The sequence below is a fragment of the Falco punctatus genome (genome assembly GCF_963210335.1).
Source record: "Falco punctatus genome assembly, contig: scaffold_23, whole genome shotgun sequence".
In the NCBI taxonomy this organism is placed as follows: Eukaryota; Metazoa; Chordata; class Aves; order Falconiformes; family Falconidae; genus Falco; species Falco punctatus.
The window spans coordinates 2125079-2137199 of record NW_027660078.1 but is presented as its reverse complement, the minus strand read 5'-3'; the positions used below and the strand labels follow the sequence as shown (position 1 = coordinate 2137199).

General features: G+C 53.4%; 2 protein-coding genes across 2 annotated transcripts in view; one reads left to right on the top strand and one right to left on the bottom strand.

The window, feature by feature from the left end:
• Positions 1-12121, top strand: part of LOC308058079 (ankyrin repeat domain-containing protein 26-like) — a gene marked incomplete at its 3' end in the record, with an annotated part of 181669 nt that overhangs the window by 45026 nt on the left and 124522 nt on the right. The window lies entirely within an intron of this gene.
• On the bottom strand, positions 5253-10996 carry LOC308058038 (vigilin-like). Its single transcript, XM_080412050.1, has 7 exons — positions 10895-10996; positions 9818-9972; positions 9266-9481; positions 7408-7614; positions 6715-6930; positions 5657-5863; positions 5253-5442 (listed from the first exon to the last, which is right to left on the bottom strand). Exons 1-7 carry the CDS (start codon positions 10968-10970, stop codon positions 5311-5313), a joined length of 1209 nt encoding a protein of 402 aa, XP_080268176.1. The 5' UTR covers positions 10971-10996; the 3' UTR covers positions 5253-5310.

Here is a 12121-nt window from a genome sequence, read left to right as displayed (position 1 = left end):
GAAGAAACACCATCCCACCATGCCCGCAGGCAAACCGCTATCCCTATGGACACAATGGGGGCAGCCGGCACGGGGGTTGGGGGTGGGGGGGTGGGGGTGAGGGGGTGTCACTCTCGGGGCTATCCTAGTGAGCAACACTCAGAGAGGCCAAAAACTGGAGTGCAGGGTTGATGCCGACATTACAGCCGGCTGCAAGCGAAAGGCACTCAATGGGCATGGGCGCTGCTGGGAGGGAAAGCGCCACGTCAGGACGGTCGGGAATCTCGGCTGGCTGGGAGGGAGCTCCATCGAGCGCTCAGAGTCGAGGCTTGAGATCCTTGCAGCCACGGAGGTTTTTGCACGGAGAGCTGCGCTAAGCAAGGCCCGTTTATCACTTTGGCTGCAACACGAGGGTGCTGCACCCCTGCATGGTGCTTCCCCTGAGCCGACAGAGAACTTTCTCTCCTGGGCTTTGTTCCCTCTGGGACAGCGGCTGTGAGCGAGGCAGGGCTGTCAGATATGCACAGCAGGGGTCGAGGGGCTCAGAACGGATAAACCCCCCGGCCTGCGCCCGGCCCTGCCCCTCTCTTACAGCCGCCATGGCAGTTCCCCTGCAGCTGAATAGAACCATCAACGCTCTGTCTTCAGCGGGGTTTCTTGTACGTAGAAAAAGGGGACAGCACAAAGCGTGACGCAAAGCCAAGAAGGTGGCACCTGCTTTTAAAAAAGAATACATTCAGTACATCACAACAAAATGCGGTGGAACTCACTCTTCCAGTTGGGTTAGGCAGGAGGAAAATGGATTTGGAAAGCAAATAAGAATCGCTCACTTCAAGCTATAAGGTGGCTACTAAACACAGACTCTCCCGTGCATGTCCTGCTCATTAGTTCCGTGCTTTGGAAGTGCCTGTGGTTTCCCTGAAGCACCCTCTCCAGGTTACTCTTCCAAAGGGGTTCCGGGGACATCTGCATAGGGAAGCTGCCTGAAGCAATCACCGTTTGTTATCCTGTCAGGTTTCAGCCAGGGCAGATAGCCTGTGCATGCAGGGACTACAAACTGCAGGCATCGCAACTTGTGGACCCCAAGAAAAAGGGGGTACACGATATGAATTTACGGTACAAGGCTGTCACTGAAGCAAGCCATGTGAAGTGGAATATAGTACTTCTAGCAACAGTGAAATAGTGTACATTAAAAGAGTATTCATCTATATACAAAAAAGTCATGAAAACTTTTTTTCAGGACATTTCTCAAGATCTTGAGAAATAGACCTCTGTTTACTGGTAAGGGAAGAAGAAGTAAGAAACTAAAAAGTGTCCATCCCAATACACACACCACCACCACAAACACCACCACCCGCCCCCAAATTACCTCAGGTGAACCGCGGCCTTTTGAAAAAGGGCCAGCATCTAAAGCGTATGTAGTGACCTGGAACAACGTTGCTGCATATTTGGGATCCAGATGATACAGGGCAGCGTGAGGATTGCTAACATGGACAGAACAGCGGGACTTACTTTGCCTCTTTATTTCGGTAGCTAGGTAAATAGCTAAGGATCGAGGCTCTTGTGGCGAGGTGTCTGCTTACCCTTGAGCAAACAGTACTTCAGTAAGTGCAAAACCAAACCTGCAACATTGGGAACGGCAGTTTCCTGCTGACACGCATTTTTTTCCAAAAGGCAGGTGTCTGCTTCCTATCCGGGGCCATCTTTGTGCACGCTAAAAATAGTTCATGCACTTAGTGCAGTGTTCAGAGTTTTGAGAGATGGACAGCAGTGTCTGGATACACCTGGGCTTCTTGACCTTCCTGAATTTTTTCAGCGCTTGATCTCGAAAAGCTTTTCTTCTCTCCTTTTCTCTTCTGGTGTGCTTTCAGCCTCTTCTCCAGAGACCTGTTTTCCCTTTCTGTTTCTTTGCTTTTCATTTTCCTGAAACGAAAGACCCTGCAAACCTTGACATTCCACAGTGTTTATTAGAGAGGTAAAACCACGATCAACTGGAATCAGTTCTCATTTTAAACAAAGGGAGCTCATTTTACCTTCTTTCCTCTGAAAGGCTCATCAGCTGTTCCGGGTCTACCGAGGAGTCTGCTGTGCTCTCGGGGGTGGTTGGAGGCAAAGGTACAAGTGCCTGAACCGGAAAGGTTGAAGTTGAAAGGTGGCAAGACACCTGGAGTAGTAAGCTACCGTTTTCCAAATTGCTACCTTAGCTCCTCAAATGAGATCCCTTTGGTTGCTTTGCATTATCCATATTTTGCACGGTCGCAAGATAGGCTTCAGGAGCTCTGATGAATTGGGATGATGGGCTGCCCCTTCTTGCGGGCTGGGGCACCACAAACTGGAGGGGCCTTGGAGGGTAGGACAGACCCTTGCCAGCTTCGTTCTGCTGGGCTTGCTTCTGCCTTCCTGGGACACGGTTCTGCCGTTATCCCTTGGGCAGCATTATCCCATTCTGGGGCGTGAGCCTTTTATTTTTAAATCTGCGATTTTGTATTTGACTTCTTGTAGGTATTTAGATTGATTAAGCGCATTCCCAATGCATCTGAGAAACAACCTTTCTGGTTTTTCTTCTCTATCATTAGAGGGTGGGAAAAGTCAAACAGACAAGAGATCCAATGGCAGGAGGAGGCACAGCAGCTGCTTGGCCCTATCAGAAACTACTGTCATACATGAGAAACGTGTCAGTGTTTCTTGGCCTGACATCCCTCTACTATTTCTGATTTCACCACCATAGCTGCCCCTGCTTCTTTGTAGAGGATGAACAGAGAGGGTGCTGTGTGCAAGAAGTCTTTTGCCTGGGGCTCTGCGTTTGCTTCACCTGCACGGCTCCTTTGATCTTCCAAACGCACCCATGGAACACAAAAGCACGTGCAGCAAAGTGACCTCGTGGAAGTGGACAACACCTAAACCAAAATCCACCAGCAGCACAATAAGGAATTGGACCAGAAGCCCCAGATTTTGAAAACCCTCAGCCCCTCCTCATACCTGTGCACCTGTCCACAGGTGCTGGCACCTCCTCAGCTGATGGAGGGGAGGGGCCGGCCACCTCCTCCCCAAAGATGTCCCCGCAGTTTTCAATCACAAACTGCACCAGCACGTTCCCCTGCACACATCAAAGCCTTGGCCTCAGCCTACGAGTTTTCTCCCTTTGAGCCTCCCAGTTCTCCCTGCCATCCCCCTGGGGAGGGAGGGAGGGAGGGAGCGAGCAGCTGTGTGTTGCACAGCTGGCGGCCCCGCTTGAACCACAGCAGCCTATGAGCAACAGTTAGCTGGTTGATGGTGAGAGTGCTCATCCTTCGTCCTCCATCAGGGTGCGGGCGTCTCCCGTATCACACTGGGACGCACAAAAGCCTCAGCAGTCCGGCTGCTGTTGGAGCTGCTGGAAAAGCTTTTTGGGCGAGCCGACGTATTTGTAGTGGCCAGCGTGGCAGTTTGCTTTATACCGTTGCCCTGAGCGTGGGCATCTGGAGAAACTGCCCATCAGTCAGTGTGCAGGGATGACGGCCGCAGGGGACAGCGAGCTGCAGGTGATGGTCAGCGGCGGCACCGTGTCTGCCTGCGTGTTGTCCCGGCTCTGAGCTAATGGCGCTGCTCCCCAGTGGAGCATCCATCGAGCCTGAGCACAGGCTGTGTCTTAGCCAGAATCCGAGCAGGAGCTGAGGGGACAGTGACACCTCCAGAGGTGCCATCCGGCCCCCACCTCCCTGTGTGACTGTGCTGTGAGTCATAAAGCTCAGCCGTGATGCCCACTGGCAAGGAGTCTGGGCCAAGGGATGATCCCAAAGTCCTCCCCTAGGACGCACCACCAAACAATATCTGCCCAGTCCCCAATTATCACATGGCAGACGTAGTCAGAAGAGAGGAAAGATCATTTTATTGAGGACAGCAGCTGCGGGCTGCGGGGGTGGCGGCTACCCAGGAGCCCCAGGGCTTCAGGCAGGAAAACAGCACCTGCAACAATAAGAGCCAGGAAGCACTGCTAAAGCCACAAAGCCAGGACGAGGCGTGACTTGGTTGCCCTTGCTTTGGGGAACGCTTTACAAAGTGCCTTGCCTCAGCACTCCCGCCCAAAGGACTGGTTCTCTTCATTTACTCCAGCAGCCTCGGCAGACAATAAAAGCCTTACACAAGCGGCCTGCCACAGCAAGAAAGGATCTTCCTGACTTGCCGTTCGGTTCTCAAATGTTACGTTACTGCCTGTGGAACAGGGTTTAATAGGCTGTATTCCCAAGGCCTCTGACTCCCCTTTACTGACCTGGGGCCCCGCGTTCGTGCTTTTCCCAAATGACATTCGTTCTAGTGTTTGGTCCACAGTTCCCCATTCTAATATCTAATAGTGCATTCCACCACTTCATACGTCGACTTTTCAATCGCTTCGTCCGTCTCTGGCCGGCCCCCTCGCGGGGAACACGGAAACGCAGATCGGGACCCCCCACTCACTTCACAGTTGAACTGTGTCTCTCACACACATCACACTTGCCGGGCAGCCCTCAGCCACACAGGCGGCATGTTACATACAACTCTAGGAATGCTGACAGTTTGCGTTAGCACACAAAGTACGTGTTTCAATGAACAATTGCCAAAAACCAAGTTCTAATTTTTTCTGGCCCTAAGCAGGGCCCTAAGCAGGGGCCCCTCTGCTCTGTTGCCCCTTCTTGCCCCAGTTTCTTACTGGAACTAGTAACTCCAGCTCATCAGTTCCTTGACCATGGCTTCAATCTGTTCCTGAGCCACATGCACATCTTCTGTAGGCCCTTCCAAAGTGATGTTATCCTCTCCTCCAGTGAATTTGATGCGAACCTTGAGGTGAAAGACAATGAATCTCTTAAGAATTTGCCAAGATCCAAGCCAGGCCAATACCCTTGGTCAGGCCTACACCATCGATCCCTGCCACTAAGAGATGCGCCTCTTCCCAAAAAGCCCAAACAAAATCCCCACAATTTCCCAAGTCAGTAACTTAACGATGTCAGCCATATGGCAGTGCCTAGAGCCCAAGGCTCTGGTGCTGTCCCGGTTTCTGCAAGGGCTTTGGAGAAGTTTACTCATCTAGCCTTTATCTAGATACCGTCTAACTCACCAGGGAGAAGCCTTGCCGCACTCAGCATTTCCAGGTATCCTGCTACATCAGTTCTCAAAACAGCACCACATAAAGCTTCCTTGGAAGGGCTCAACCCATGACAATAACATAGGATGAGCAGTGTTTGCAGCAGTAAAAGAGAGGGTTCCCTTGAACAGCAAAGATCTGTGTCATTTCCCCCTGGGTTTACCCACACTAGAATACACCTCTCTCTCCCGTGACGAGTGATCTGGACTAAACCTTTTTCTACGCCGGGGGTGCTAAGCTAACCAGCTCATCCATACCTTTGGCATCTGCTGAGTTATTTTGGCCAGGTTCTGTCCTTTCTTTCCAATAATGAAACGATGAAGCCAAGAGGGGGCAGAGACCGAGGAGACGGTAAAACTGTTGGCCTGAGAGACAGAAAAACAGAGAAGCTGTTTGATGGACAAACTGGAAGAGGCCTTCCCAACAATTCAGTTCCAATTCCCATGCTGCACCTCCGGTATTGACTTCTAAGCTGCACCTCTAATGGCCCAAGAGAGAGCACCCCCGCTACAGCCGTCAGTGCTCACAAATGTATCTTCATGGGACCTTCAAAGGAGGCCTAGCCCATCTTGTCAGTACCTTTGCATAGACTTCAGTCAATGCTTGCCCCAGTTTTTCAGGCTCGCCTCGCAGTATCAGCGTCTCCAAGCTACTGTCAATGGGTGGGATCTCGACAGAGACTCCAGTCTTCTCCAAGATCTCCTGCAGGGAATTCCCCTTGGGGCCGATGACATACTTGTGCTGGGACTTCTTCACCTCCACTGCAATAGTAGTAGTCTTCTTTTTCTGTAGGGGCAGAGACACTGAGGTGTCAATCACAAGGGGGCGGGGAAGGACAAGAGCGACAGGAAGAGGCACAAGATGCAGTCAGACTCTGCACCCAGCAAAGAGCAAAGCCAAGCTGAGCACAGTGGCTCGGCAGTACCCTAGCACCCCTTGGGCCCCTGCCTGCAGAAAGCCTTGTGCTCAAAAATTCACAGGGGAAGTACAAAACTAGCATGCTGTGTCAAGCTCCCTGGGACACGGCATGGAAGAGACCACACGCACACACAGGCATGTCGTTGTCGTTGTCGTCCCCCCCGTCCCCCCGTTGGACAACAGGGTTCAACTCCCAGCCGTCTCCCAGGCAGTGCTGTGATGCAACACTGTGCAGGCTATAAGCCGATTGTTGAAATCCAGACCGGTACAAATACAGACCTAACCACGAGGAAAAACAGCCCAGCAACCCACAACAAGGATATTCACAGCAGCGTTGGCTGTGGGAAATAAACTGGAGTGACATTCGCTCTTCAGCAACTTCTACTTAGGTAGCAACTTTGATACTGTCAGCTGGCCACCACTGCAGACTTCACACTTCTTTCCTTCCTTAGTAGCCCCGGTGTGAACAAGAGCCAGGGGAGCTCTTGGTGGCCTGCTAATTCCCACGGTACAGAAAAGCGAGAAATCTGTCACCTCCCGGATAGTATCAGCCCGGCTCCCACTCTGCCGAGTGAGGAAACGGTAGGATTCGGGGTCATGTACTGCAAGGGCTGCTGAGCCAGATGCAACGGAGGGATGCACAAAAGTAGAACAAGAAGGGAAGAGTGCCTAGGAGCAGGTGCCAGGGGAAGGTGGGAAGCTTTATGGACCATGCGTACCTTCTCCTCATAGATCTTCTTAACTCGAGCCACAGCCTGGGCTAGTCGCTCCTTTTCTCCGGTGAAGACTATCTCGGTCTTGTTGACACTGGGTGGAGGAATGTTGATGCGCGTCCCTGTGTCCTGCATGAGCTCCCTCACCAGCTTGTTGTAAGGGCCAGCAATGAAAGGGTGGTACACTTTCTCCACGTCCAGCCGCTCCACGGCACGCTTATCCTGGAAGAGCCCACAACAGACCTTGGTGGGAACTGCCCTCTATATTACAGTCTCTGCCAGGCACAGCTAAGTTCCCAGGGGTGTCCTGCCTGACACTCTGGCCCAAGCAACCTTCTCAGTTGGCGGGCTTGTAGATCTCCACCTCTTTCAATCTACAAATACGGTTGCTGCTGCTGCTCCTTGTTTACGATATTCACCCCTGTGATCTCCTGCCTTATCTCAGCTGGCACCTAAGACGCGTCGCTTCAACTATCAAATGCTTGTTTTGGCTTCAGAGATGGACAAAACGCAGCACAAGAAGTTTCAGGACCTGGCAGCGGTGCTCACACAGCCAGCGAGTGGCACAGCATACGTCTCCGTTCAGGCTAACGTTAGCCACTGACTGTAGCCACGGTGGCTGCAAACTCCGACTACACCACGGGGAAGCAAAATGGCTGAGCAGCCAATGCCATGAGAGAGATCACAGTACTGAGGTACCTGCTCAGCGGAGATAAGCAGGATCTCGTGCCGGGCCTTCTCAATCCCTTCTTTAGTGCCGCTGATCTTGATCTGGTTGCTGGGGTCATCTGGGCGGGGGACCTGCATTTTGGTTGCAGTTTTGAGCTTCAGGTCCTGCAGCTTCGCACCCTTCTTTCCAATGACAAAACGGTGGTGCTCCTTGGGGATGGCAACTGTTGCCGAAGCCTGCAGCAGAAGAACCAAGCATCTGTGAAAAGCCTTGCCTGCACTGGCAGATCCACAGGAACAGAGCCAGGGAAAGCAAGGTAGACGCTGCTCAGTGGTACTGCTCCTCAGAGCAAACACAACGCCTTCCCAGCGCACTCTGTCTGAGGGCTGACACTGTACCAGCTGATCTACAGCGCCTCCGTGCCAGGAGTATAGACCCCACCTTTCCCACAAACCCCTTCTGTTTGCACAGGAGCGGTACCCTGAATTAGCAAAGGCCTTCCGACACAGACGAGGAGGTGCCTCTCCTCCAGTGTAAGACACCAGACAACAACTGAGATGACAGCGCACAGCTGGAGTTTATCTGAACTCTGACACCTGCTGCCAAGGCTACAGAGAACAAGACATACAGTATGACTCCTAGGAAAGAGAAATTCAACACCAGAAACCTACTGCAGGAGGCAGGCAGCTAGCAGATGCTCACCGCTACTTAAGTGCTAAGGTGTCTTCAAGTGTAGCACGTGCTGCTCCTGGGACTGCTTCTAGAAGGCCCCACATGCAAAAGGGGTCCTTCTCAATCTACCATTAAAGGGCTGGTCTATACGAGGGCTTCCTGACTTCTTCCCTTCTCACTGAGTTTGTACAGGTCTGGTAGCTGATGACTGCTATCGTGCTCCTGGTCCCTGTGATTAGGTAACCACTAACAGCAATCAGACAATGAACATTCAAGCTATAATGGAAAAATGAAAGATGAAGAAAAGATCACTCGGTGTGACTTTTCAGCTCTGTGTTCCTGTCCTGAAGCCAGCCAAGCCTAAGAGAAGCTGGAATACAGACACACCTTCCCGACCTGGGGCCAGGGCAGTAGGAGGTATATTTGAGAACAGTGGCTCATGGATCTGTGGCGGCACGACCTGAACTGATTTTTCAGATGCACATTGTGGATGTAGGGTTTTGTTCCTTTCTCTTTCCTCTGGCAGGGTATGACACAGGGGCTGAACAGCACTAAGCAGACATGGTATTAACATCGCATTACCTACCTTTGGCATTGTACTTTAAAACACACTGCAACACCTGGCTGCGATACATCCTAACAAGAGCTACCACCTTGACTATGAGCTCAAGAACCTTAAGGTAAGAGATCAAAACCGAGAGGACTGAAGCAACCGAAACAACAGGGTTGTGGCTCCTTACCAGTGTGCCTTGAGCTACACAAGGCAGAACCCTGACCCGAAGCTTTTGGCTTTTGGCAGGACTTCCTTTTCTCTACTTTTCTTTCTCCCAGCCTTCCACGTTCTCCTCTGAAGGGCTTCAGGAAAAGCACAGTCCCGTTCTCACACACTACTAGCTTTGTGTGTGAGGCTCCTGCACCCCCTCCAGCACCAGCACCTCAGCACAAAGTCACTGGTTGCAACTCAAATGTTCCAGAGATCGCAGACTCCACGCTTCATGCAACACCACGGCCTGTAATTACCTTGGAACCCTATTTTAAGCCTCATTCCCATTCCAAATTGCCAGTTGGGTGCTTTGAAAACGTATGGCAAAGCTGAATTAGTCATGTGAAAACACACCTCTTTGGCTTACAAGCACACGGGCCCAAGGGTCTCAAAGCATTTGCGAGTCTTGGGGAAGAGCAAAGCTGAAGGCAGAAACAGTTAGATGCCCTCACCTGAGTCTGCAGTCGAGCGACAATCTGCTTCCGAGCCTTCGTGACTGCTTCCGGCTTGCCAGAGACCACGATCGAAAGGCCCTGGTCCTTTGCGAGAGACAGCTCCAGGTGAGCTCCCGTCTTCTGCATGATGTCAAGGCAGATCTTGGCCTGCTTGCTTTCTCCCAACCGATCCATGTCCTTGTATTTCCTCTCCTCCAGTGGCACATGGAACACCTGCTCAGCCACGGGACAGACACAAGCAGGGCACAGCAAGGTGTCAGTGTGCTTTTGATTGTCAGTGCCTCCCTCTGCAATCCTCCCTTCAGGCCTGTTCCAGCTGACTGTGCAACAGGGATGCAGAGCTTTGTCTGGGCAGTTTTCAACACATCCCTCCCCCTCCAGAGCCGTCCTAGCATTCAGCCGCAGTCTTCCTTGTGCCCCAGGGCAAAGGACAGCAAAGAGGCAGTTACTCTGGCACACTAAGGGATTTCATACTCCAGGGAAAGCTTCGCTTCACCTACTTTTTGGAGGGATGAAAAGGAGGGAGATAAGACACCCACTCCCACCAACCTGAGTGATGACAGAAGCCTTTATTGGCCGGATTTTGCTCCAGGGCCCAGCAGGTTCCCGGGCAGCTTCCAAACATGGTGCTTTCTCAGGGAGCGCAGGGAAGGCTTCCTCGTAGGTGGGAGGATCCTTCTCTTCTTCCGAGTTTAAAGCTGTTACTGGGGTGAAGCAAACAAGGCCAATGAGATGCTCTCCCCACAGAAACGCCCCCTTTCATAGGCAGTGCAACTCTATTGAGGCATCATCAAAGAGGGACAACAAAGGACTTGTGCACTACTATTCACCCTGCTACAGTTATGCTTGTGGAGAGCAGCCGAGTCTGGAGCACAGCTGAGCTCAGCACAGCACAGACTGCAGTAGGTGCCGCTACGGATGCAGGAAGCAACCGTGCAAGTGAATGGTGGCAGCAAACACAGCACATTATCGCCAGCTTTGTTGAGAGGAGCTTCATCAGGGGACAACAGGCCAAGGAGAAAGAAATCAAAGGGACACAGCAAGGCTGTAGGTCAGAAGGGGACAAGACAGACACATGCCCAGGAAGAAGGCAGAGAGAAGCAGAAGCACTCTAGTTGGGGCAGAGTCCAGGGAAAGCCTGTAGCTTATGTTCGACTCAGCTGGGCACTGGGCTGTGCCAAGCGGGCCAGCTCGCAGCTGGAGAATGGGTGCCGAGACCCATCAGTGAGTCAGCCAATACGGTTATACCGACTTTCCCCAGCACCTGGCTGAGCAGAGGAGGAAGTGACAATCCAGCACACTGATCCCACGAGGCTCTCTTGCAGCCCAATGACCCCTGCTTGCACATGCCCTGCCCCACGGCTGACAGCGTTGCTAGCCAGAGCTCTGTGAAGATCTGAGGCTTGCCTCTGCCTGGCCCTGCACTGTGCAGCACCACCAATGTGCTCCTGTTGGTGGAAAGCCAGAGTCTGGCAGGCCGCCAGCCTAGGAATGGCGAACGCCGTGCCTGGACACCTAATTAGGGGGAGCCGGAGGCATGGAGCGAGCTTGGCTAAGAGCAAGGAACCTTGCCTGCGCAGTCTCTACTTAGAGGCACATCACAGGAACTCAGCTGTGTCTTCTCACCTTTCACCTGCTGCTGCGTCAAGCCACTGCGGTGTTTGGCAAAGCTCTCCTGGCTCAAAACTGCCACCGAGCTCATCGTCGACTTCCCACGCACACACACAATCCGGGTATGCCACTGGAAGAGACAGAGGAGGCAACACTGTTACCAGCACCACTCAAGATGCACACAAGTCACTCCAGGAAGGCAAATGACGTGTTTCCTGAGCACTTTTCCAGCCGGCCTCTTGAGAAGCGCCTACAGGGCCAGTCTGCTGCCCTGTTCTCTTGCTGAACCACACAGAAACTCAGGGGGGATTTTTCCTGACAGCACAGTGGGCATCAAAACCAGAGCTCCTCGTTAGGAAGGCAGAGGATGTGCAACCTAAGAAGCCTCTTGGAAAGGGGGACACCCCAAGCTGGCTTTACCTCTAGTAGGCCCGCAGCTAAGCCTGTGCTGGGCACGAGGCCGAGGGGCCTGCCGCCATCGTGGTCAAGAAGAGATGTGTGTGACCTCCCAACATACGGGTGGTCCCTCCCCTGTGTGCCCTTTGTCAGCCGGTTGCCAGGGGAACAGCCCGACTCGTTCCCATAGCAACCGACCAAAGGGCACATGGGGGCGGGGCCACCCCTGTGTTGGCAGGTCACGCACTTCTCTCTTCTTCACCAGGATGGTGCCCCGGGACCGGCTTTACCTCTCGTAGGCCTGCAGCGAAGCCTGTGCTGGGCACGAGGCCGAGGGGCCCCTCTTCCCGCCAGCTGTGCGCGCGTGGCAGCGGTGGTCGGGGTCGCTGGCTGCGCGAGGCGCGGGGCGCAGGTGAGGAGACGCGGCGGGAGGGGGGCGGCCAGCGGCGCTGCCCTCCCTTGGCGGGGCTCGGGGGTCTGCCTGCGCAGCGCCCGTCTGGAGGGGCGGTGCAGGACAGCCCCTTCCCCGGCTCTCCGGGAACTCTCCGGGAAGCCCCTCTGGGGTGCTGAGCAGGTGCTGGTGAGGAGGAAGCAGTCGAGGGGAGCTGCGGGGTGGGGTGTTGCCTTTTTTACAGGCGCGCGGTGACCTGGTTCAGGAACGGCACGGCGGCCGACCCCTGGCCGCGCGGTCCATCAGCTCACAGACACCAATGTGGTGGATGGCAAATGGCGTTTATTGCTGAACGACGTGACACTATATAGCCTAGGTTTACAATGTCACTTCCGTCTGCTTACATCATAAATCAAAAGCTGCTGGCTATCTGGAGGGGGGCCCTGTGTTTCCGT